The sequence below is a fragment of the Barbus barbus genome (genome assembly GCF_936440315.1).
Source record: "Barbus barbus genome assembly, chromosome: 25".
Classification (NCBI taxonomy): Eukaryota; Metazoa; Chordata; class Actinopteri; order Cypriniformes; family Cyprinidae; genus Barbus; species Barbus barbus.
In genome coordinates this window covers 28215151-28241093 of record NC_136753.1, presented here as the reverse complement: position 1 = coordinate 28241093, position 25943 = coordinate 28215151, and the positions used below count along the sequence as shown (strand labels likewise).

Sequence of the window (25943 nt, the reverse complement as noted above, 5' to 3'; positions counted from 1 at the left end):
ATATCGAGTCTTTTAAAAATAAGTATGAATTCACAGAGTTAGTATAGATGGTTTGGATTCATAATGGCAGCACAAAGCAATACAACAATCACAGTGGAGGCATGCTGCATATGATCTGATGTGTTTGTGATGGTTGCGTATGCATTAAATGTCTTAACAATGCATTTTAGTTAAAATGATCCAACAAGCCTCTTTATTTTGAAGCAAAGCATTCAACTAGCATTAGTAGTGCAACGTAATGAATGTTTCTCAAAAACTAGAGCTAAAACTATTACAAATCTGAAATTTAAAATAAAATAAAATAATAAATAGATAGAAAAAATAAAACTTCAACATAAATGAAAATTAGAAATGTTGGCTTGGCAGCTAACTGAAATAAACAAGTTGAAGTACTAAAAATAACACTGAAATAAATTAAAGATATGTAGAAATATATTTAAAAGTATATAAAATAAATATAAAATTAACCAAAGCACCTAACAAAATTATTAAAGCTAAAATGAAAAATTAAATTGAATTATATAAATATATATATATATATAACAATAAATGATTAAACTATTAATAAATACTACAATAGTCTATAAATAATAGTAATATAACACTGTTTCTCAGAGCCACGCTTTTAACTGTAAAATTAAATATGGCTTCTGAAAAGGTTCATAATAATATAATAATATGCTTGTCTCAGACATTAGTTATGATAGTATTAATCACAAAGCACACATCAAACAAGACTGCATGAAATGATGGAGAGTAGTAGGACATTTGAACCACTTGAAATGTATTAAATTCATTTTGCAGTCAATATGTCGTTGTATATTGTACAGTATATTGCATGCCATTCTACTGAAACACAAATTCATCCTTTAAAAGCGGCAGATTATAAACCTGAAAGCATCCATTTCAGACTATACTGTGCCATTTTAATTTGCTGAGACTTATTGACTGAGTTTTTGACCACATTTAGATATTGATTGTTTCTTTAGAAGTTTCAAGTATGCTGTGATTGTGATGGGCTGGGAAACAACTCACCTCATAGACCTGTAAAACAGGGAGCAGGGAAGCACAGGGAAGAGATCACAGTCATACTTAATTGCAACGTTGAAACAGACCATCTACATCTATATTACACATATTAAATCATAAATGAGCAGCCTGAAGCCAAGACAAAACCATCTGAAAACTTTTTTTCCAGCAGATATTTCATTTTCCTATTCACATCCTCACCCAGCTCTTTTTCTTCTTCTTCTTGGCCTCCTGTTCCTTCAGGCTGCCGGCGCTGGAGTGACTGGTGATGCTGTTCAGACTGGAGATGCTCTCTGACGAGTTCTGCCGGTCGATCTGCAGCTCTGAAGGGAAAAATCAGTGTTCATTTAGCACACACTTCCATCAAGTTTAAAAAAAGAAAATATAATAAGAAAAATGGCCTTATGCATGAAAATGAATAAAAAAACCCCCAAAAAGACCTTTGGGTGTGGTGTCGGGGACATTGAGGGCCACTTGAATGATGGACTGAGCTTCTGTGTTCTTGGTCTTCAGGACGTCTATGGTTTCCTTCAGGTCCTGTAGCTCAGAATCCTGGAATGATAAGCCAAAGATACTTGAATGTTAAAACATGAAACATGAACATATATGATTCCTGTCAAAATCTGTAAATAAAAAACTTAAAAAGAAAACTCTTCACAAACAAACCATGAAACTTCACTGAAATCAATATAACACAAGTTTTATGTGACTAGTTATATGTTTTTGTATTTTCTGCATCGCTCAGACTTATCTGTTTGGTATTTCAAATTGTAATAACAGTCAATTTGTGTATAAAAGCCTTGCATTTTTGAAAGAAGTCAGAAGAATGAAAAAAAAATGCTCACAAAAGCTGCATTTATTTAATCAAAAATACAATAAAAACAGCAATATTGTGAAATATTATTACAAATTAAAATAAATGGTTTCCATTTGAATATATATTAAAATGTAATTTATTTCTGTGATCAAAGCTGAATTTTTAGCATTATTACTCCAGTCTACAGTGTCACACGATCATTCAGAAATCATTCTAATATACTGATTTGCTGCTTAAGAAACATTTCTGATTATTATCAATGTTAAAAACATTGTGCTGCTTCATAGTTTTGTGGAAACCATAAATTTTGATTTCAGGATTCTTTAATGAATATAAAGTTCAAACGAACAGCATTTATTGAAATAGAAATCGTTTGCAACATTTAAATGTATCAATTTAATGCATCCTTATGAAAACAATTTTTTTGTATACATTTAATCCTATTATATTTATACATAAATTTAAATTCTACATAAATTTAGCTTTATTTACATTCTTTTATTTATTTGTTTTATATATATATATATATATATATAAAGTGTCATGATTTCAATAGTAGTTTTTATAAAGTAGGCAAATGCACAGATTTTACAATGTTTATATGATGGGTAAAAAAATGTCAAATCTAACGTGTAAATCTGCAGTGTGTTGTTTCTGTACAGTGACCTTCTGCTCAGAAGTGACTGACAGATTCTGCAGTCGTGCCGTCATGAGGGCCAGACTCTGCTCAAACGCCGCCACCAGGTTAGCCTGCAGACACAGAGACAGGTGCAGGTTAGTGTCTGACATACACTACTGATCATTACACACACACACACACACGTCTCCATCTGGACTGGGAAAGAGTGACGGGAAAGGACGGGAATCGAGAACAGCTGTGGAAATGGATGGATGGACAGATGGATGAATGGAGGACAAAACCATGAGGTTGCCATGTGACGACACACAGAGAGTTGATGGAATAAACCTGATAAAAAATACAATATCCATCATGCTACTCATTGTGACTCCAGCAGCGCATGCTAGTGCATCACATACGCAACTACAACATTTCCTGAGGAAAAATGGCGCTGTGACGCTAGGCTGCTGTGGGTGGTTGCCAGGGTGTTTCTATGTGGTTGCTTAGGTGTTCTCAGTGGTTATTAGTGTGTTGCTAGGTGTTTCTATGTGGTTGCTAAAGTGTTTATCGAGTTGTTATTAGTGTGTTGCTAGGTGGTTGCTCTAGAATGCAGTTGCTAGGGTGTTCTGCATAGCTGCTAAGGCATTGATATGTGGTTGCTGATGAGTTCTCAGTGGTTATCAGTACCTTGGATTTACCATGTATTTTTTTGGGGGTGTTCTCAGTGGTTGCTTGGATGTGATGGATAGTTGCCAACCATTGCTATGTGGTTACTGCTAGATTAGTGGTTACTAAAGTGTAGCTCAGTGGTTGCTTAGTGTTGGTAAGGGGTTGTTAACATGTTGTGGATGTTATTTTGCAATTGCTAAGCTAAGCAGTTGCTATGCAGTTGCTAGGGTGTTCTGAGCAATTGTTAGGTAGTTACTAAGGTAGTCCCTATGGCAAGTGATTTTGAATTGTTGAAAAATTGAATAGGATGTTGCTCTGAGGTATTTACCGTTGTTGCTAGAGCAGTGTTGCTATGCAACTGCTAAGGTGTCTGAAGTTTCAAGGATGTTTTGGGTGGTTGCTAGGGTGTTGCTCTGAGGCTGCTTAGGTATACTCAGGAGTTGCTACAGTAGTGTTCCTATGCAGTAGCTAAAGTGTTTTTAAAACGTTCCTATGCAGTTCCTAGAGTGTTTGGAGTGGCTTCTAGGGCGTTATGTGGTTGCTAGGGTGTTCTGGTTGGTTGTTAAGGAGTTTCTAGGGTGGTTGCTATGAGATTGCAAGTGTTCCAAGGATGTTCTGCGTGGCTTCCAGGGAATTGTTAGGTGTTTTTTCAGGGTGTTCTCATTGGTTCTGGGTGGACATGTACTGTACATAGCACAAATTGTGTTATACAAACAAAATTAAATAATTTAATTTAAGGGTTTGTTCAGATTAAAAAAACAACTTTTAATCCACTGACTATATCAGTGTTTGCGGTTGTGGTTCCCTCATACAGCACCCAGCATCAACCCTATGACATCATCAACACTTGGCCAGATGACGCCTGAAAGCCACAGAGCAAACATAAATGACTTCCACTCCACATCATCAGTCAGCGCCACACTAAGGGCGGGGGGACACATGCAACAGCGACGGATGGGGCTACGAGTGACAGTCCAACAAACCTGGCCTGCCTGCAACAGCCAGCAACCCCAGGCAGCAGTCAGTCATCAGAGGCCGGGACAGGACATCAGCCAGGGAGAGAGGGACACTGCTGTTAGGACTATAGGGCCACAACGCTTCATCCCACACACACACACACATTCATATATGCACCGGGATCAGCATCAGAAATTCAAATGTTTCATTAAAGGTGCTCTGGAGGTGATTTTGAAGTGCATTTGCAGCACACCAATATAAAGCACACTGTAGAGCCCTACTCAGACAGGACTAGTTTTCCCTGAGGTGATTAGACAAATTTGTGTTTTATAGAATTAGTGATTTTAAAGGACACCTTTTATGCCCCTTTTTACAAGATGTAATATAAGTCTCAGGTGTCCCCAGAACATGCCTGTGAAGTTGCAGCTTAAAATACCCCACAGATAATATATTATATCATTTTGAAAATGCCTAATTTGAGCAGAAGCAGAAACACGCTGTTTTAGTGCATGCCTCTTTAAATGCAAATGAGCTGCTGCTCCCCGCGCCCCCTTTCCAGAATATGACTGTATCTTTACAGTTCGTAACTCAGATACTCTGCCATCTGTTTGGTTTTGATTATCATGTCTATCGTGCTATAATAATGTGTTTTAAAGCCATATCAGCGCACACATCTGAAGCAAGCACACAGAAAACCGCTGTCATGTGGCATGTGTGTCTCGCTCATGTCTTATTGTGTTTAAACTGTCAAAATCACACAAGTTTATGTTAAAAACACACAAAAACACAATCGGTTATGTCTGTGAATGCAAACTAGGAAAGAAATCGTATGTTTATATTAGATGGGTATATTAAGTAACAGCAGCATAATACTGTATACAGTACCTGTGCTGCCTGTATGTGCTGTTAATATGACCCAAACAATAAAATAAAAACAAAAAACCACCCACTGCTCTTGACGGAATAACTTCTGTATCTTAAATAAGAAGATATTTCTTATTTGAATGCTGTAGCGTGGAGATAAATATGGCGGAGGCGGGGTGGGGTCTCTGCTAATACGGCAGTGTTCGTCAACAGCCGTGGGCGGGGCTTGTAATATGTGACGTCACATTTTATGGATTCTGGGAACGGCTTGTACTGAGACACTGCTTATGATTTATGGGGATTAAAAAAAAAGGAGCGGGTGAATTTTTATCATTATAGGGTGGTTGTGTACACACACTGCCAACACACATTTGTTCAGACAACATGTAAAAGTGAATTTTGCCTAACAGGTGCCCTTTAATACTGTCTGAATCACACAAACTCCTCTGAGAAAACTAAACCCATCCAGATTCGACGGTCATCACAGTGCATGAGTGGATTGCTGAAGCCAGCGGTGTTGAAGCAGCAGATCAGTGCAGGGTGAGCTGAAGGCAGCTGGGGTTAGTGGGAGCTTGCAGTGAGAAGGGATCTGGATTTAAAACACTAGAAATATTGTGAATTACAATTATTAATATTACATGGCAACACTCATTATTCAATTAATAATTCTAGGAAATCAAGCAATGATGACTGAAAAGTTTAGAAAAGTGTCAGAATGTAGAAATGCGGGTGACGTCATTGAAGTGACAGCGTGTCTGAAAACCCCCAACTCTGACAACATATTATGGACAACTACTATGACACAAACATGCAATATACAATTAAATAATAAAAAAAAAAAAAAAAATTACTAATAAATCTATAATATGCAATTACGAATTGTGAAATTATGAAATACATCACCCTAAAACAATACCAATAAAACAGAATGCAGTAAAATAACCCAGTTTTTATTTTAAATCTGCAGTTGTGTATATAATGGGGTTTTGCACGTACATTTGCTGAGAGTTGGCTGGTCAGACTGGTCACTTTATCCTGAGACGACTCCAGCTCACGCCTCAGTATCCGGATTTGCTGAGATGGTAGAATGAGTTAGAAACATTAAAAATCCAAGGTATTTTCAAAACATAGACATTTATGGTTAGCAAATAGTTTAAATTAAATGTAATGCAATTAGTGTAAGAATGACGTCACACACACACACAAACTATAGTTGGTTGTTTTGCATGTTTTGAAGAATGAGTTACTATCAAAGGTGAATATGAATGTTTTTTTTCTTGCAGAAAATAAGAGGAAACGAAGGATAAAGAGAAGCTGACAACAGTGTCATGAGATAATTCTTACCTCTCCTTGCATTCTCTCTTCAGTCTGAGAGTGCATGATACAGAAATGGAGATAAAGATCAAGAGCGAGAAAAAGTGAGAAATGACAGGAAATAGAGAAAAAAGACTGGTTGTTAAGAGAAATATCAGGAAATAAAGAACCAGTCACATCAGATTCTGTGCTCTTACTCACTGTCATTTATGTACAAAAACCATTCAAATACAGAAACAAAGAGTTTCTACTCACTGATGAATAGTTGGATGAGGCATTTGAGGCCAGAGACAGTACAGATCCATGAACTGAGAGAAAGAGAGCAAAATGACACACAAATACAGGTTAGAGCCATAGTTTAGTTCGTTCACTAACTTAGAAAATAAGGTCAGTGTTATATTTTTGCTTTATAATTGAAGTCAACAAGAAATGCTGTTTGCAACCAATTTTACTTCAATAATATGGTCTATTTCCAAATAAAATAAAGATAAATAAGGTCACTGATGATAGGATTACTTCCAATTTCATGATAAATACCAACTAAAAAACTAAACTAATAAATTAATGACAACGAAATATACTAATGAATATAAATAAAAATAACCAAATATAAATAATGAAAAACACCTACCTGAAATGCATTTAGGTAAGTTAGACTACTAAAATGACTAAAAATAAAACTGAAAAAAATTAAGTTAAATAGAAACGCATATAACAAAGCATATAACAATTATTAAAACTAGGTGTTTAAAATGTTGTTTCGTTAACTGGAATAAAGCTGAAAAAAATACAAATGCTAGATGAAAAACAAACTTAAAAATTAATAGAAACGCTGCACTGGAAACTAGCTGAAATAAGTTTAATTATAAAAATGACAAACTAAAACTGCAAGAAAAATGAAGCTAAATAGAAATATAAAAAAACTAATAAAATTACAAAAACATTTTATAAAATTTATAAAACTTAAATAAAATAAAAAATAAAAAAGATCATTCAAAATTTGAATAAATAATTATATAAATGACTCTAACAAGCAATATCATGTGAAATTCTTGGACCAGAATACACTCAAAGACAGACAAGGGGGGCTATTAAAGCTACATTAAAACTCTCGAACCCCATTAAAAGCAACAGATAACACATTTAAGTTAGTTTGAGCTCTTATCGATGTTTGAATAAACTTGAGCACAGTTTAATAGCAAAATAAAGCATTTATGCATGTTGCATCAAATCGAGGAGTAGGTTAGTGCCCATGGCTCACCATCTTCACTAGGCTCTCTGAAGGACCCGGATCTCATCATGCTCTTTGGTCGGTCGGCCAGAGACAGAGAGCTGCCCAGAGGAGACGTGCCGTACAACTCGTAGCCCATGTCATTTGCCGGGATGCTGCTGGAGCGTGTGATCTGGGAACCGGAGCCTGAACTTGGGATTGGTGCCACTGTAGAGAGAGAGAGCGTCATATCATTATTGAAGATGATTGATCTCAGTCATGTGCCTCTGCTGTAAAATCTCACACCTGAGAGTGTTTGACTTTACTCACCCACGTTGGTCGGTGGCGATTTTCCCAGGTAGGGTTGTGTCACGTGTGTCGGCGAGGGCAGCTGCGGCGGGCTCTCCGAATCCGTCATGCTCGTGATCGTGTGGGAGTGACGACGTTCCCTCACTTCTCCCTCTGATTGGCCACTGCCATAGTGACTGCGGAAGAAAGCATAACATGCGTGGGTCAGAAGCATCTTACATTGCAATGCTGTACTAGTTGATTTGAATTAAAATAGATGTACCTTAATCCTTTCTTGGGAAAGGTGTTCCTATCAGTTTGTAAACTGGGAGGGGTAGAGAGCAGCACATACAGTATAAATAGCTCACCCCAAACTAACATGGTTAGCATTACACTGATATCCAGTCCAATACAATCATCTGATTGTTTAACTAATCATTCAGTCTCTTGCTGTGTCGCTCTTGTTCCAGCAGGGAGCGACTCTCTCGCAGCAAATGACATGAGTATCCTGTGAATATTTTATTGTGCTCTTTTGGAAGATTTAGTACATGCAGTAATATAAATGTGTTACGTAAGACAAAATTATATATAAAAAATTAATAATTAATAATAATATTATTATTACTGTTATTATTACTTTTTTTAAAATTGGTAAAACATATAATATGATGATCAATAATATATCATTTATAACTAATAATTACAATTATAATTGTACGTATAATTATTATTATTATTTCTAATAATAATAATAATAAGGTTAATTTATTTTTGCAACTTGTTAAAATAAACAATTGGTCCAAGAGATTGGTTAATTAATTGATTATTTTATATAAGTTATATAAAAATACATATAATTTATATATTTATATTTATATTATATTTTATTAAAAAATAATATACATATAATTGACAATTCATAATATAATAGATAATTAATAGTTTACATGATAGCATATATATAATAATAAATATATAATCAATATTAAAAACGTTATATTTTATATAAGAATAATAATAAATAAGGTTAATTTATTTGTCCACAAGATATTTATTATTAATTACATATTATCCTTTTATTTTTAAATAAATTGAATGTATTTTATATTTTAATAAATATATTTGTATTCATATTTCATAATATTTTTTTAAATAAAAATTATTATATATTACTAATATATACAGAAAATACATATTTAGCAGTATTTAATAATAATAGTAATTATAGTTATTATTATTATTATATAATTATTATAATTATATAATTTATAATAAAAACAAAACAATGATTTAATAGGGACTTTAAGTGAGCATAATACCGTATAAAACACAATGTTGGTGTGACCACTTATGCTGCTCTTTTTACCAGGTTCATTCATTCATTATTTTATTTAAAATCAGTTAAAAAAATACAACCAGTAAACAGACCCTAACTCACCTGTCGCTTAAAGTGATGGACGTCCGACTGCATGCACCCCACGTCCCAGTACTCCTGGCATCATCCTGCTCTCCCAGATCTGGTTTGGAGGGGACGCTCATGTGAAGCGGCAGTGACTCCATGCTGCGGTGCAGGCCGGACATCTTGGGGTAGAGGATGGGGGAGCTGCTGACCGACAGCGTCTGGCCTGAGAAACAGCTGGGAGAGTCGATGTGGAGTACCGGCGCGGGGCTCGGAGTGAATCGAGGGGGAACGCGGGAGCCCGCCAGGTCCTGCAGCTTGGAGTAGGGAGGGATCTTTGGAGGAAGGTCATGGATGGTGATGCAGGAGTCCAGACTGTTGGAGTTGACCTTGTCTAGGTGAGCCAAGCTGGGAGGATGAACTAGAGACTTGCTGCTCAACAACCTGTTAGAGTCAAACACCACATCATCATCATCAGTAATGAACTCAAAGACCTTCTGTAGGCAAGTACCGAAGGGATTTCAGAGCATCCAAAGGAACTAAATAAAGAAGAACATGCTGGCAACCATAAAACCAACCTCAAAGGCTCTTAATGTCCGTTTCCAGAAAGGGTTTTAAATAATTGAGTAGCATAACTTGCGTAATATAAATACACAGGGCATCTGCAGAACATTTCCTACAAAAATGATGCCTATGCTTATTTTATGAAATAAGAAACTCTTACATTATATATATTTCCCCTGTTTTATTTTTGAAAGACTCCACAGGTACATAAGTCATTCAATTTTCCTAGTTGTTCCCAATTATTATATGAAAATATCATAGATGGATTGTTATGATTTGCTGAATATTTCAATTGCAATGCCAGAGACTAGAAATATCAGCTGTAAAATTTAATGAATAATAAATAAATAAATAAATATTTAACACATCATAATCAATGCATGATACTTTTCAAATGAAATCATTTTAAATTTAAATTAATTAGATGAATTAAAATAGAATTTATTTTTAAAATAATACATAAATAAATAAATAGTTGTTTGCTTAATAGTAAATAGCCATTAATTTAGGACAAATAAAATCAGCACAAAAGAAAAATGGGCAATTGACTAGAATTATTAAGACCCTGAAATATATATGATTTAATATATAATTCAATTAAATATATATTGTATATTTTTATACAAGCATATAATTTATAGCAAATAAAGTATTATTAAAATATTTCTTATTTATACACACACACACACACACACAATTTAATTACAAGACATTTTCATACATTTGAATTAAATTTTATATATATTTTAAGTCATTTATTTACATTTTTGTTGCTAAAAATAATATTATTTTATTTTACTTTATTTTATTTACTAATATCATGAATTGATTGCAGTGAATTGTATTTGATCTATGTATTTGTGCAGAGTGTTATACCTTGGTGTGCTGGTCGGAGAGCTCAGTTCTAGGTATTTACTCGTGCTCGTCCTCCGCACTCGGTGGATCTTCTCCACAGCCTCTCCACAGCTGTCGCTCTGGTTCTCAGCCTTCAGACAGCTGATCTCCAGGTCGGCTTTGGCCTTGGCCCTCTCCTTCTCCTTCTCACGGTCTGTTTGGTTGACAGGTCCAGTGATGCTCGGGCGACTAGCTGCTTTCAAACTGCCTCCGTCTTTTCCTCTAGTGGGCATGGTGTTGGGCAGAGGCGGTACGGGTTTAAGGGTGAGGAGACTGGTCTCGATGCTGCCACTAACAGGGCGAGAGGAAGGGCGTCCGGTCAAGCTCATAGTGCTGGATTTGGCAGGCCGTGGCAGACTGCGGTACTGAATGCTCCCGCGAGCGTTGGGTGCAAGGAAACCCTGTTCGGAGCCGCTGGCGTCCAGGCTGTTTTTGCGACCGCCTCCACCTGGGACGGGTTTGATGGGGATGCCCGAGGACTTGGGGGTTTTGCCCACAGTGGCCGAGCCGCTGGTGATGGTGACGCCTCCTGCTGTCACGACGGTGGCGGTTCCGGTGTTCGGCGGTTTCTTGTAACCAAAGGAGGCGCCGGCGGAGGGTTTGACCAGACCTGAGGGAGGCTTGCGGTGCTCGTTGTCCCGGCCGGCGTCGGAGCGCGAACGCTGGAGACACGTTGTCTTGACGGACATTTTTACCTTGTCAACTGCCTTAGTGTCTCCTTTAGAAACTATAAAGAGAGAGAGAAAACAGTCATTCAGTGTCACTCATAGGTACATGTGCCTATTTAAACCCAAGAGCACCGATGTTTGGTGTCACACAAGTTTGAAGATGCAGAGGGAAATATTATTAAATCATTTTTACACATCACTACTGTATGACTATTTTCTGGTAGCTTCATGTGGTTTTGTGTCATTTCAGGGAAATATTTTCATTGTGTTGCTCAGAGAAATCCATTCCTTTAAAATTAGATACGGCCTACAACTTTTTAGATAATTTAGACTTTGCTGCTTCTACTTCATACATAAAGGTCAACTGAAATTTTCTCTTTTTTTTAAACCAAAATTTCTATACAATCTCCCAAAAATGTAAAAAATCTGTGTTGTTTTATTTGTTAAAATATTATTACAGCATTATTTATAATCTATTAGAATATGTTTTTATGAGTTTTAATATGTATTTTCTGGTTTAATTAAAATTAAAAGAAATTTGTAATATATATATTATTTATTTATTTTTTAAATTACAGTATTTAGCTTTCATTTATTTAAGTTTTACTTTTAGTAATTTTAGTATTTTTTTTTATTATTTCAGTTGGTTGCCAGGGCAACATTTTACATTTTTACAGTTATTAGAGCTAACTAAAGCTAAAATCCAAACTTTATTAATATTTTAAATAAATAATTAGTTTCTACTTGAAATAAAATAAACATTAACTGTAATAAAATATTGAAAAAAATCATTTCAGCTAGTTGCCAAGTACACATTTCTCATTTTAATTTAGCAGTTTGATGTACTAAATAACTGAAACTGAATTAATAAATATATAATAAACATACAGACAAAAAAACAACAAAAAAAAACTTACCAATAATGACAAAAACAACAAAATTACTAAAGGTTTAACTCAAATTAAAATGGAAAATATAAAAAATAAAACTGATTAAAAATTGTAATAAAAACTATAACATTATGTCAATTAAATTAATACTAATTTCATAACAATAACAACACTATTTATCTTTTAAAACCTACAGTTTTAAATGCACTAAATTCCATTGAAAGCAAAAACCAGGAAACCTTGGGTTGTTCATACTCCATTAATTATTATAAAATATGGAAAACAACCTGTGAGCAAAAAAACTTCCTCTAGGATGGAAATACCAAATGTTTTTAGACATAACCCTGGCAAAGATGAATGAGCGTGCTTGGTGTGGTCAGAGACGAATCATTAGAAAGGTGAGTAGGAAAGCCTTGGGGTATGACTTCAGATGAAGTCATGGAGAGGACCTGATTGAAGCCATGATTAAGGTTCTGTGGCCTAAATCTACAGTATGCGAGTCATCGCTGATGAAGACGAGGGCAAGCAGCTATCTGCATTTAATTACAGACACTTCAAAGATAAAGAGCGTCTCGGCCTACACAAGATATAAACACCAGCACACACGTGACCTGAGCAGTGCGTCAACACAACACACATCTGCATACTACAGTGAAAGAGAGCGAGCAAGAATATGTCAGCTAATGAGGTTTAATGACGTTTGGAGGACTAATTACTGATAGATGAGTTTCTATGAAGCTTTAATCACTGAACGAACACTAATGATAGAAGCTCTCAAAGTGCCTACAGATAAACTATCATCAAGCGGAGAGCATTATCTGAGCGTGGCATGCTGGGAAATGCCTGAAAACATGCCTGCTTATTATCTGATTTATTTTTGCGTATAATTTCATTTTTTCCTCTTAAAAAGGCCATTATGAGATCATGCAAACTATTTTTAAAAACACATTTGTTATGTTTGAAATGATTAAACAGCTATTATACTGTTTAAAATGAAAACTTTATGGTTTCCAGACTTTAGTTGTGTAGCTACAGTACATACTACTACATAATACATACAGTAGTATATACTTACTCTTATGATTTCTGCAGTATATACAGTAGTATGTATAGTGTGCTCAGTATGCATTTTTTTTTTTTACATACATAATACTGTTCCTAGGCTCACCAAGGCTGCATTTATTTGATCAAAAATACAGTAAAACAGCAATATTGTGAAATATTTTTTCAATTTAAAATAACTATGGTCTATTTGAATATATTGTTAATCAAAGCTGAATTTTCAGCATCATTCCTCCAGTCTTCAGTGTCATGTGATCCTTCACAAATCATTCTAATATGCTGATTTGCTGCTCAAGAAACATTTCTTATTGTATTATCAATGTTGAAAACAGTTGTGCTTTTCAGGATTCTTTGATGAATAGAAAGTTCAAAACAACAGAATTGGTAACATTTGGTAACATTACTAAATAAATGTCTTTAGTATCGCTTTTGATCAATTTAATGCATCCTTGCTGAATAAAAGTATTAATTTCTTTATATATAGGGAGTAATTTTACTTCAAAGTGGCCACACAACCCAAAAACATTCAGTTTTATTCAGTGCTATGACCTCTAGGCTTTATATTCCTTAAATTGGTGATTATGCTTTTGCCATTTGTGAGGTACTTTAATAACAGGACGTCAATATGACAAAGTAAAATGCCAAACAGCTGCTGGTTTTCTTCTAAGTACACTGGGTCCCTGACATTTAAATGTCATTGTAAACTATGGATCCAGCATAGAAAGGTTAGGTTGCCAACAGGTGAACGGCATCAATGGAAGACGGTGAAAAGATAAACCTGACAGGCTTCTCTCTCAAGAAATCTGCTCAGGCACTTGAAGAAAGTCAAAAACATAGTGAAGAAGAGTTAATGGAATAATTCACCCTGATTTATGCATCTTCATGTAATACTAAACCAGCATGACTTAATGAGGTTTGAAAGATGCAGCAAAAAGGTGCCCCCCCCCCTTTTTTTTGTGTGGCTAATGACTTAAATCTCACAGAAATCTATCATATGACTTCAGAAGACTGAGTCACATGGACTATTTTAAGGATTGTTATTGTCTATTTTTGAAGCCCTGGTCACTGTATGCATTCATTGTATAGAGAAGCTTAACATGGATTGATATGAGGATGAGTACATGATGAGAACTTTGAACTATCAAAGTTAAGACTCAGTTTTGATAGTATTGATGTGGTTCTTTATGGAGTCATCGTTTTGATATCTGCTGAAGAGACACTTCACCAAACTCTGTCTAGCACATGGTCTTCATTTACAGCAGGTTATGGATGACAGCGGTAACAAACAACCTAAGAAGTTTGTCCAACTGATTCATTTCCAGCTCATGATATAGTACCATTAATATATAATCCTTCTGGAGCTGCATGCTGGATGAAAAAGTGAAGATGCATGTTTGTAGAACAAAAAGTTTTTGTTTTGCTGCCAAGAACGGGTCCCCCTAATGAGTTTATATCTAAAATATATTCAAATCCAAATATACAGTCTGTTGTTAAAGCTAAAGCCTCAATATTAGCACCCCCCCCCCATAAAATAAATAAACAAATAAATAAATAAAATATATAACAACATATAACATAAAAAAACAATATAAAACTGCAATAAAAATATTAAATGAAAAACAAAATAAAATACAAAATAACAACAAAATAAATATAAAAAATAAAAAATAAAATAAAATGACCTGCAATTTTTAGCACACTTTGTGAAGTGTGTGTGATGGGTGAGGTGACGCCCACAGGAGGATTGCGGCTCTTTTTGAAGCTCCCAGGTTGTCCGACACTCTGAGGTTTCTTCAGTTCTCCTTTCCCTGCCTTGTCCTGCACAGAACCATCCGGAAGCCGAGTTTTCCTCCACTTGCTGGAAGGCTCTGATTTTAGGCTGCCTGTGTGATAAACTCCATCAGCTTTCCGTAAGGACTTGCTGTCCTCGCTGTACCACGCCAGTCCACTCTCCACCAGAGAACGCTTCTCTGCATCCGTCCGCAGCTAAACACACACACACACACACACGGTTAGAAGAGCAGATTTAATATGGGAGATTATACTATATAACACTTTAATGTTCGAAACTTTAGGGTCTGTGAGATTATTTTCAAAGCAATGAATACTTTTATTCAGCAAGAATGTATTAAATTGATCAAAAGTGGCGGTGAAGACATTTCTAATGTTAATAAGATTTTCATTTCAAATAAATGCTGTTCTTTTGAAATTTCTATTCATCAAATAACCCTGAAAAATAAAATGTATCCCTGTTTCCACAAAAAATATGAAGCAGCACAACTGTTTTCAACATTGATAATAATCAGAAATGTTTCTTGAGCAGCAAATCAGGATATTAGAATGATTTCTGAAGGATCATGTGACACTGAAGACTGGAGTAATGATGCTGAAAATTCAGCTTTGTATCACAGGAATAAATTACATTTTAAAACATATTCAAATACGAAACAGTTATTTTAAATTATTCTAATATTTCACAATATTACTGTTTTTTTTGTTGTATTTTTGATTAAATAAATGCAACCCTGGAGCTTCGCTTCTTATGCTTTACTAAAAAAAAATAAAAATAAAAAGTGTTGGATTAAGGCTTTTTTTTTAACAACACTTGAGGTTTCGAGGTTTTATGGACATATTTGATAGACTCATTAACGTCTGTAAATGAAGAAATTAAAAGGTAAATATTAGTATAAGTTTACAGTGGAACTAGCCTATGAAATAAAATATTTATTTTTCTTAAATACTTAATTTCTGCCATATTATGCTTTTAATTAAGATTAAGTTTATAGTAATTGTTTTTTTATCTCAAATATTTTGGTGGGTCTTGAAATAGATTGTCTAGGTTGGAAAAGTTTGGGAACCCCTGTTCTAGAGGCACATATTACGTTTATGTAAATGTCAAATTACGTCAGGTCCGCTCCAAGGACAGTGCATGTATGTTGTTGACTTAAATAGTAATAAAGAGGAATGTGCAAAAGAATGTGCAAAAAAGTTGTACAGGGTATTTAAATAGCAGCAATATGAGGTAGATACAATTTATGAATAGCTTATTGATATGGTGATATTTACATGGAGTCAAGTGATGTTATGATACAGAGTTAGAGTTTAGGAGCCTGATGGCCTGGGGGAAGAAGCTCCTGCTAAGTCTCTCAGTTTTTGCCATCAGGCTACGGAAGCGCTTACCAGATGGAAGCAAAGTGAATAGACGGTTACCAGGGTGATTAGAGCCCTTGATGATTTGAGTCCTTCATTCTTTTTGGCTCAATAAAAATGTATCTTGCTGCAGCACTCTGGATTAATTGTAAAGGTTTGATAGAACTGGCTGGAAGACCTGCAATAGTCCAGCCTGGACAGAACAAGAGCTTGAACAAGGAGTTGTGAAGCATGCTCCAAAGGAAAGGGCCTGATCTTGTTGATTTTGAATAAAGTACATCTGCAGGACCAGGCAGTTTTAGCAATGCGGTCTAAGAAAATCAGCTAATCATCAATCAACATATAATTAGCCTATACTTTATGACTTGGACAGTATTAAGTGCATATTTCCATGCAAGTTCATTTATGACTTACTTTCCCCACATTTATGATGTAACGTTTTTCCAAGGTAAAACCAAATGGACAGAGGCCTCATACAGAGGCCTCAACACACTGAAATACACAAATACACTATGAATGATGCGAGTGTTTCTGCTATCTAGAATGTAATAACCACAATCAAAAGCCACTCTCTGCATCGGCTGTAAAACATAAAGATTAATATGAGCGTTCAAGAAAAAAACAACAAAAAACAGCTCAGGGAATCTTACTCTAAAAGACTTTCCCACATTTACACTTGGATCCTCTGATGTTATTCTATGGACACAGTTTTACTTCAATAATAAAGTCTACATGAAAGAAACAGAGCACATTTCTCAGATGGTAATAACTTTGCATTATATATAACATGCCAATTATGGATAAAAACGTTGGAAATCGCATTGCGAGCCAAGAATATGACATTTCTCTATTCACACCAGAGTAAAGACCAGAACATCTTCTGTAACCATGCTATGATGCTGTTACCATAGCAACAGAAAGTCGATCAAGTCATATTATTCCCTTTTTGTCTGTATGAGAATTAATATTTGTGTCTCTAATGACGAGGAAAACAAAGATTTGATTTCACGGTGAACTGATAGCGAGCGCTTCAAACAAGCAAATGACGTGCCCAATGGGAAACAGCTGCTCTTAATTCATCTAAGAAAATCAAAGCCAGGCTTTTAAAGTAAGTACTGGCTCTCCCGGCCTGACTTTGACTGCAGGGGGTGAATGTGATACACATGTGTCTCATACTTTGTTTGTGTTGCATTATTTGTAATCATTATTTGTGATGCTTCTATAACATTAACAACTTGGTGTGACAAAACGAGAAAAACCAGAAACGCAAACCAGAAACGGTTTAATTGAGCTTTTTATCAGCTGTAGAAATGTTCAGGCTGTATGTGTAACACTGAAAAACAGCAGACTACCAAACCAGTAACACGTTAAATTGAAGATGGCAGAAACACCAAACCACAGCCTGAAACTAGAGCCTGAAACTGTCAAGACGTCTTGCGTTCTCTTGTCTCGACACTGAACAAATCCTCAGAGGTTATTTTATGTCAGTGTTTACCAGAGAAGGAACTGAAAAACAATGTAAAAACAGATATGGAAGTCATTTTAATATGTGCCTTGGTGTCCGCATCCAGTTTTAGTTTTTAAGCACTGGTTGCATGCTCATATTTCATTTTAGAACAAACTAATTCATTGCTAGTTATCCATATGATTAGTTAAGTCAAAAGGGACGGTAAGATTTTTTTGAAAGAAGTCTCTTCTGCTCACCAAGCTTGCATTTATTTGTTCAAAAATACAGTAAAACAGAAGATCTTGTGAAATATTATTACAATTACAAATAACTGTTGTCTACTTGAATATATTGTACAATGTAATTTATTCCTGTGATCAAAGCTGAATCTTCAGCATCAGTCTTCAGTGTCGAGTGATCCTTCAGAAACTTTGCTGCTCAAGAAACATTTCTGCTTGATATTCTTGTGTAAGCAGTGATACATTTGCATTTTCAGGATTCTTTGATGAATAGAAAGCTCAAAAGAACAGCTATTATTTCAAATAACATTATAAATGTCTTTACTGTCACTTTTGACCAATTTAATGCATTTTTTCTGACTAAAAGTTTCCTACAGCAGGTTTCTAACTCATGGACAGAATATGGCCAACTTCATATTCAAATTGTTGCATAATGTTTTTTAGTTGTAGATTGATGTACATTGATCTAAACCAAAGACCTAGGAACTCTAGGAACATGACTGACTTTGGATGAGTTCTAGATATTTTCCTACCACAGAAAAACACTTCTTATCCCTTAGTTTGTAAAATCAAACAGAAAAAAAGTGAGGAGTGTTTCTCCATAGACTTCCACTGTCTGCTTGTTTTTACAGCAGCTGCGATCTAAAGTTGAATGGAATCCCATTTGGAATATTTAATCATGTTTAGTGCAAAATATATGATGTCTCAAACCTGCTTGCTGATTTATTAACTAGCAGTGTATTTATGCCAAGTTTGACCAAATCCAAACATGCAACGTTCAAGAAATCTTTCGGTGCACAAAACCCTAGTCTCTGAGCTGCTTACCATGACGGAGGAGTTGCGTCGCGAGCCGACAGGTGTGGTGGGGAGGGAGTTGAGAGACGAGCTGGCGTTGAGTTCCTCTGAGCTCAAGTTATCAGACCCATCACTCAAACCGCTGCTGATGGAGCTGCTCTCGTCCCAACTGCACACACACAGGAGATACAGACGTTTAGAAGAAAGCAGGAAAGGTTGAATCATGCAAGATAGCACAGTACCACACCCAGAACATACTGTATTGCTCAGAGTCAGAAGAATTACTATTATGATTCATTTAAGAATCAAGTTTGTTACAGGTTTCTCTTCCAAAATTTATTTTGGGGAAATAATAAATGAGTTTACTCTCACTTTTGATATCCATGGAAGTTCTTTTCTGTCAGCAAATAAAAATATTAAAAACCTAATTGCATTTTTTTTTTTAATCCCACAATTCTGATCTTTTTCCAAACTGCAAGCTTTTATCTCATAATTGTAAATTATAAAACTAGTAATTCTTGGTTCACATCTGGCAATTCTGACATTTGTTCCTCCACAGAATAAAACAAAATGAATAAAGGTATTTGTGATTTTTTTTCTTACTTTGTTCTCATTTATTGAAGTTTACAACTCGCTTTTTGACTTTTCTTTTTGTTTCTGCCACTGAATTAAAAAAACTTAATTGTGACTTTTTTATCACAATTCCTACTCTTCTTCTCTCTTTTTAGAACTGAGAGATTATATCTTACAATTGCAAGTTCTTTACATTTGGACTTTTTTCCCTCAGACTTCACAGTTTAAATCTTTCAATTCTTTTTTATGCCACAGAATTTAAAAGAAAGGTAATTGTGACTTTTTAATCTCACAATTCTTGTTTTTTTCTCTCAAATGTGAATTTATATTTCACAAATCAGACTTGTGCATTTGCAAGTTCTAAACTCATAATCATAAATTTACATCTTGCAATTTTGACTCTCAGAATTCAGAGTTGAAATATCTTTAAAAGAAGTTTTTTTTCACCACAGAAAGCTTTCAAAAATTGTAATTACAACATTATATCTCACAATTCTGAGTTGGAATTGTGAGATATAAAATCACAAATATTTGTTTACTGGAATCAAAGCAAACCTCTCCTGAAACTGAAATCTTTTCCACACGAGAAAGTTCAGAGCAGCATTATTTAATCTCAATTTCATCTTAGTACTGTCAAGGAGAAACAACTGAGGTAGTATAGAGAGAAATCATTTGTCACTTGTCCTTCCTATGGGAACTTTTCTGCTCCATTACCTGACCCAGGAACAGACAGCAGGGTCTCATAATGGCACAGATGTCTTCACCATACGACCAGAGACTCAATCTACCACACAAGCTCAGTTCTGGCTCTGGAGCAGGCTTGCGTTCACTTCCCAGAAACATTGGAAGGGGTGTAGATGCAAAACAGAATGATGGGTAGTGATTGGAGAGGTTTAAAATAACTGTATTGTTCTTAAGGTCAGCGAGTTCATGAATGGCAAAGCATCAGTGCCTTAACTACGAATGGGTTTTTCTGGCAAACGCTACGGCTTTGGGGTTTGTCCATCTGTTCTGAAAGAGGGAAAGCCACACAAGGATCATAATGATTCATCCTCAGCCTTGCATGACAAAGATGTGATTTAGGCCTGAAACACGCATAAGTACGTGAACACAAATCTGCACATTTGAAAACTTTCCTCTCCAAACTCTCCTCTTAAGATGTCATTGTGTTTTCTGTTCTAAAATAAATACAAGTTGTGATGCATTAAGTAGCTCTACAATATCTACACTATCTGCTATTGTAAATAGATGTGGAAATCTCTCAAAATAAAACCTTTAAATGAAAATACAGTTTGGGAATGATTACATTCTTGATTATATTCTTGAGAATGTTAAATAAACAAATTAAAAACACTGAAATAAATGGATGTTTAACTTCCGAAAAAAGTAAGTATATAAATAAATAATAATAATAATAAAAACCATAATCACATTCCTAATATAAAGTAAAAAGATGTATAATTGTCTCAAAATTATAATAAAAAAGACTGGCATTTACCATATTCATAATAAAAATGACAAAGTAAACAAGTGTGGAACTACATAAAAATAAAAGTTTAGAAAAAAAAAAAGATTATGAATATTAAATTAATTTTTAATTAATTAAAAATAAAAAGTGAACAGATCAATCAATCAATCAATTCTTAATCACTAAAAACAAAACAGTAAAATAAGTGTTGAGTGTTTAAAAAAAACTGAGTGTTTAATTTCACAAAATACAAAATAAAAATAAATAAAAAGAATGTGATAATTACATTCCTGATAAGAAGTAAAAAGATGCTGAAAACAGATGTATAATTCTCTAAAAATAATAATAGGAAGAAAAGACTGGGAATGATTTTATTCTTAATAAAAAAAAATAAAAATAAAAGATTTAAAAAGATTCAGTAAACAGATGTGGAACTCCCTCAAAATAAAAGTTTAGAAAAAAAGGTTATGAATGAATACATCAATAATTAAAATAAAAAAAAATGAAGAGGAAGTTGACAGAAAAATAATTTTTAATACTTAAAATGGTAACTTAATTCTTTAAAAACATTACAGTTTTTTTTATTGTTCAGTAATTTTATATTTCTTGCATGCAGTGATGGATGCAGCGAAAGATGGTTTTGGGCCATCTATCTGAACCGAAGTTGCTTTAAAGAGCCGCTGAAGAACCTTTAAGCAAATGACACACGTAGGATGTTAGTAATGAACCTGAGTCATGATCACTGTAGATCTCTGCCATCACGCTGGGTCTGAAGTACTCTGTGGTTTCCGACTCAGCAGAGTCTACGGAGATGGAAAAGGGAATTATGGATGCCAAAGAATCAGAGGACAAAAATGGCTTGTTGATGTTCAGAAGAACATCTTAAGGAGCCAGCAATTTGTGCTAATTACAGGTTGTGCAGCACAGAGGGGAGAGAATGGACTTGCCTACATATCTCAACGGTTAGAGACGACTCCCGCAAAGACATTTCTTAATGCTTTTCTTTTCCACATCAGTTTCTATTTCCACCCGTTTGAAATGTAATGGTGGCACACTGGAGCCAAAAGTCAGCCAAAGTCTGTGTCAGCTGGTTTTAGTCTCATTTGAATGGGAACTGCGATTACCATGCTGAGATATTACATAATGAGAAGACCAAATGACTAGATTTTTACATTTTCTAAAGAAAATGAGAGTGCAACCATGTGCAAAAATCATCAGAAAACTTAAAAATCTTAAAAAGCTTTAAATTATGTTACATTTATTTAAACTGCATTACAATACAAATCTTAGATCACTTTAAGAAAATGTAAAAACATGTATTTAATGCAAACATTTTTGGCATCTCATTGAAGTAAAGTTGATGCACTAAAATCACTAAACCTAATATTGAAAAATAAAATAAAAATTATATAAATAAAATAATGCAATAAAAATAATAGAAATGAAATATTAAAAATAAATGAAAGTTAAAATATATAAAAAAAACTATTTATAAATTTTAAATAAAAACGGGCTGCCATGTGAAAAACTCATTGTAATAAGGCTAACGCCTTCTAGGTAAATGTCAAAGCAGTTGCTAAGGTGAACTAGGTGGTTGCCAGGTTACTTGTTAAAATAAGTTACTAAGTTAAAATAAAATACAACATAAATATTAGATAAGGAAAACAAAATGTGTGAAAATTTGAAATGTGATCTTGGCAACTAACTGACATAAAAGTACTAAAATTTCTAAAATTAAAACTGAAATAAAAATAAACTAATGCTAAGATATTTAAAGAATGAATACAAAATTAAAAGCATATAAAAATGTATGCTTTTAAGTAATAAAAAGTCATGAAACTATTAAAAAAATTATCATTAATTGAAAAAATCTAAATAAAATACAATATATTAGATAACCAAGAAATAATAAATTACTAACTGTATTAAAAGTTGAAGTATTAAAATGACTAAAACTGAAATAAAAAAAAATTAAAGCTAAAATATTTAAAAAGGAGAATAAAAGTATATATAGAGCATATTAAAAAAATCTAAAACTTACTAAAATTAAGATTAAAAAAATAAAAGCTAACTCAAAATATTAATAAATACTCTAATGCTATAGTGTATAAATAATCCTAAAATACCACTGCAGACAAGTGCATGTAGCTGAACCTCAAACACAGACACAAGCTGATGTTATTCACATAAACGCTGTGACAGATGTCTGAGAACAGAACAGCTTTGCTTCATCAGACTCGCTCTCGGTAATAAAATCTTCCCTCTCTCAGGAAACGCTCGCTGTCTCTATCTTGGGCTAAGCGATGTTTCATGAGGAACCGCTGTGGTCTCCAGAATGGGCAACGGTGCCATCAATCTCATCTGAACATTCAGTGGAAACCACCAAATAACTCAGGAAATCATTCATCACAGCCGCTGAGAAAACAGGTCAGAGTCAAAAGGTACGAGCTTGAAATGGAAAAAGACAACAACGTAAGAAATACAGCTAGTTTCTTTAGCAGCTTTACAGTGCACACTGTGTCCTGTTTACAGTAGAAACAGCAGCTCATTACAAGAAGGCCTGTATACTTTACAACCTATATAATCATATATTTCATAAAATGATTTAATGTTAATATATCAATCTACTTGAAGTATCAGAATCTACTTTTAACCTTAAAATATACTGATAACCATCATGATTATACAGGTGGTAAAACAAAGCCAAACGATCTAAACGATGAATCATAAACTGTCTATAAAACATGGCCAACAATCACACAGATGCATTGTGAACACAAAACACATGACAAAAATAAAATAATGCAATAAACATTAGTTAAATAACAGAAAAACACCCTAATGTACACTACACTTAATAAAAATAAGAAGAAACAAAATGATTTGATTATATGAAGCGTGTCATGCAGGGGTTTCTGGTAATGTCCTTTTACTGTTTATCACCATAATGTATACAGTAATTAATCTTTTTTACCATATGATTTAGATTTACATATTTTACGTTTTAATTACAGTATTGTCCTGTAAAAATTACAGCGTTTTTATAGATAATTATTTTTTTCCATTAAGTAATCATATTTAATTACCATATAATTCATTGTCTTTTTACAGTTTTTCGTCGTCATTTACACAGTAATTCATATATACTTAACATTTTAAATTAAATTAAATGTAATTTTACAGTAATTACAGTATTTTCTGTAAAAAAAAAACTATTTTCCATTATTAAAGTAATCCAATATTTAATTTCCAAATTTAATTCCGTGTCTATTACTGTTTTTCACCATAATTTATACAGTAATTCATATTTTTTTCTGAGTGAAAATAGTTTATACACCACTTTTCTTCAGCCCAATATTATTTTACAGATTTCAGTAATTTTTTTTTTTTTTTTAATTACCTTTTTTATTTTTTACAGTGCATGGGCTTATTTATTTTGCAATGTAAGTTGTGCCATTTGTTTCCTGTATTGCTATATTCCTGTATTTTCCTGTAATGCTATATTTTTGGCAAATGCACAAAACAGTTTGCTATATATTTAGTCTGTGTGAAAAATAATTTATATATAGTGTAAATGGTCTTTATGCCAATAGTCAGAAGTCTGATAATGAGACGCTTGGAGACAAAAGGTGCTCTTGTTTCTCTAATAATGTGTTAATTAATAACTACTAAATACAGGGAGCCGGAGTAAAATCTATGTGATAAGAAACTAAAAACTCTAAATAACTTAGTCTAGTATGTTTGAGCTGGGTTTCACTCTCACAAAGTCTCAAGTGTGGACAGGAATAGAGGCTGCAGTGGGCTCATAACTTCTAACAGCTCCTTTGGTGTCTTTGTGAAGAATGGAGCAGTGCATGTAAAGCTAGTCAGCTCAGTTTACTAAATTTGACAGAAAGACCAATATTTGATGACAGAATCTTAACGCATTGTTATTCCTGGCTACAGTTCAAGTTGGCGGGTTCATTTGTATTCATTATGATTAAAAAAATGAGAAATGACTTTGGGTGGAGAGGTTTTGTTGGGCTTGAAATATTAAGCAATTATGTTCTCCTCCCAACTTTAGTCCATATGAAAAGCATCTGGGGCTTTGTGTCAACTCCCAGCGTTCAGCACTCATATCAGCTGAGACTATGTTTTGAGTTACACCCATATTGCAGAAAAATGGATTCAATCCACTAGTGACAATACGCAGGGGGAAATAAGAGCATGTCGAGTCTTGAGCTATTTACCAGGTGACCAATTCAAACAAGCACGGTTACTCCAACAGTAAACTGATTCATAAAATATCCTTACACTTCAAAAGGAAGAAAAGCCTTTGTAGATCTTTGAAAGTCCCAATTAGCAGCTCAAGACTTGACCTTGACCTCTGCAAACATGAACATGCACTTACAGGTTGGTGTCACAGTTTCTGGTTTGTCTCTAACTAATAGGAGTCACCTTGTTTCTTCTTTACAGAAAATTTTTAAGATACTTTTTTTCATATTACATGGCATATGCACTACGATATGATTAATACAGTAATACACATTGCCTTATATCAGCAGCGTTGTTATTGTTAACTAAAACTATTAAATAAATATAAAAATAAAATAAGTATATGTATATTAAATAAGAAATAAAATTTTAATTAATAATTTAAAATGAACAAAAACACACAATTACTAAAATGTAAACTATACATTTGTTGTGTTACTGTATTAGTATGTTACTGTTAAAACTACTAAATAAATATAATAACAAATAAAATATCTGAAATTAAGTATAAATAAAATACAACATTAAATGAAATAACAATATCAAATTTAAATATACATACAAATAAATATAAATATTAAATACTAAATCAAATCGTAAAGGTAAACAGAAATGACTAAAAACTAAATAAGAAAATAAAAATGTCAAAATCATAACAAAATTACTAAAACATTAACTAAAATGAAAATTAAAAATATACTGTAAAAATAAAAATAAATTCAAAATTTAAATAAATACAATATTATATAAACTATACCAAAAATACACTGTAC

The 25943-nt window shown here is 33.8% G+C and overlaps 1 protein-coding gene across 1 annotated transcript in view; it reads right to left on the bottom strand.

The window, feature by feature from the left end:
- Positions 1 to 25943, bottom strand: part of LOC306844609 (neuron navigator 1-like) — a 66651-nt gene that overhangs the window by 15365 nt on the left and 25343 nt on the right. The window contains exons 4-17 of the mRNA XM_079376867.1: positions 18906 to 19044; positions 14927 to 15230; positions 10607 to 11351; positions 9206 to 9610; positions 8051 to 8092; positions 7810 to 7964; positions 7531 to 7707; positions 6525 to 6577; positions 6300 to 6323; positions 5952 to 6029; positions 2513 to 2596; positions 1470 to 1581; positions 1231 to 1352; positions 1036 to 1044 (exon numbers count right to left, since the gene is read on the bottom strand). Coding sequence (XP_079232993.1) covers positions 1036 to 1044; positions 1231 to 1352; positions 1470 to 1581; positions 2513 to 2596; positions 5952 to 6029; positions 6300 to 6323; positions 6525 to 6577; positions 7531 to 7707; positions 7810 to 7964; positions 8051 to 8092; positions 9206 to 9610; positions 10607 to 11351; positions 14927 to 15230; positions 18906 to 19044 — 2449 coding nt within the window. The remainder of the gene's footprint in view (positions 1 to 1035; positions 1045 to 1230; positions 1353 to 1469; positions 1582 to 2512; positions 2597 to 5951; positions 6030 to 6299; positions 6324 to 6524; positions 6578 to 7530; positions 7708 to 7809; positions 7965 to 8050; positions 8093 to 9205; positions 9611 to 10606; positions 11352 to 14926; positions 15231 to 18905; positions 19045 to 25943) is intronic.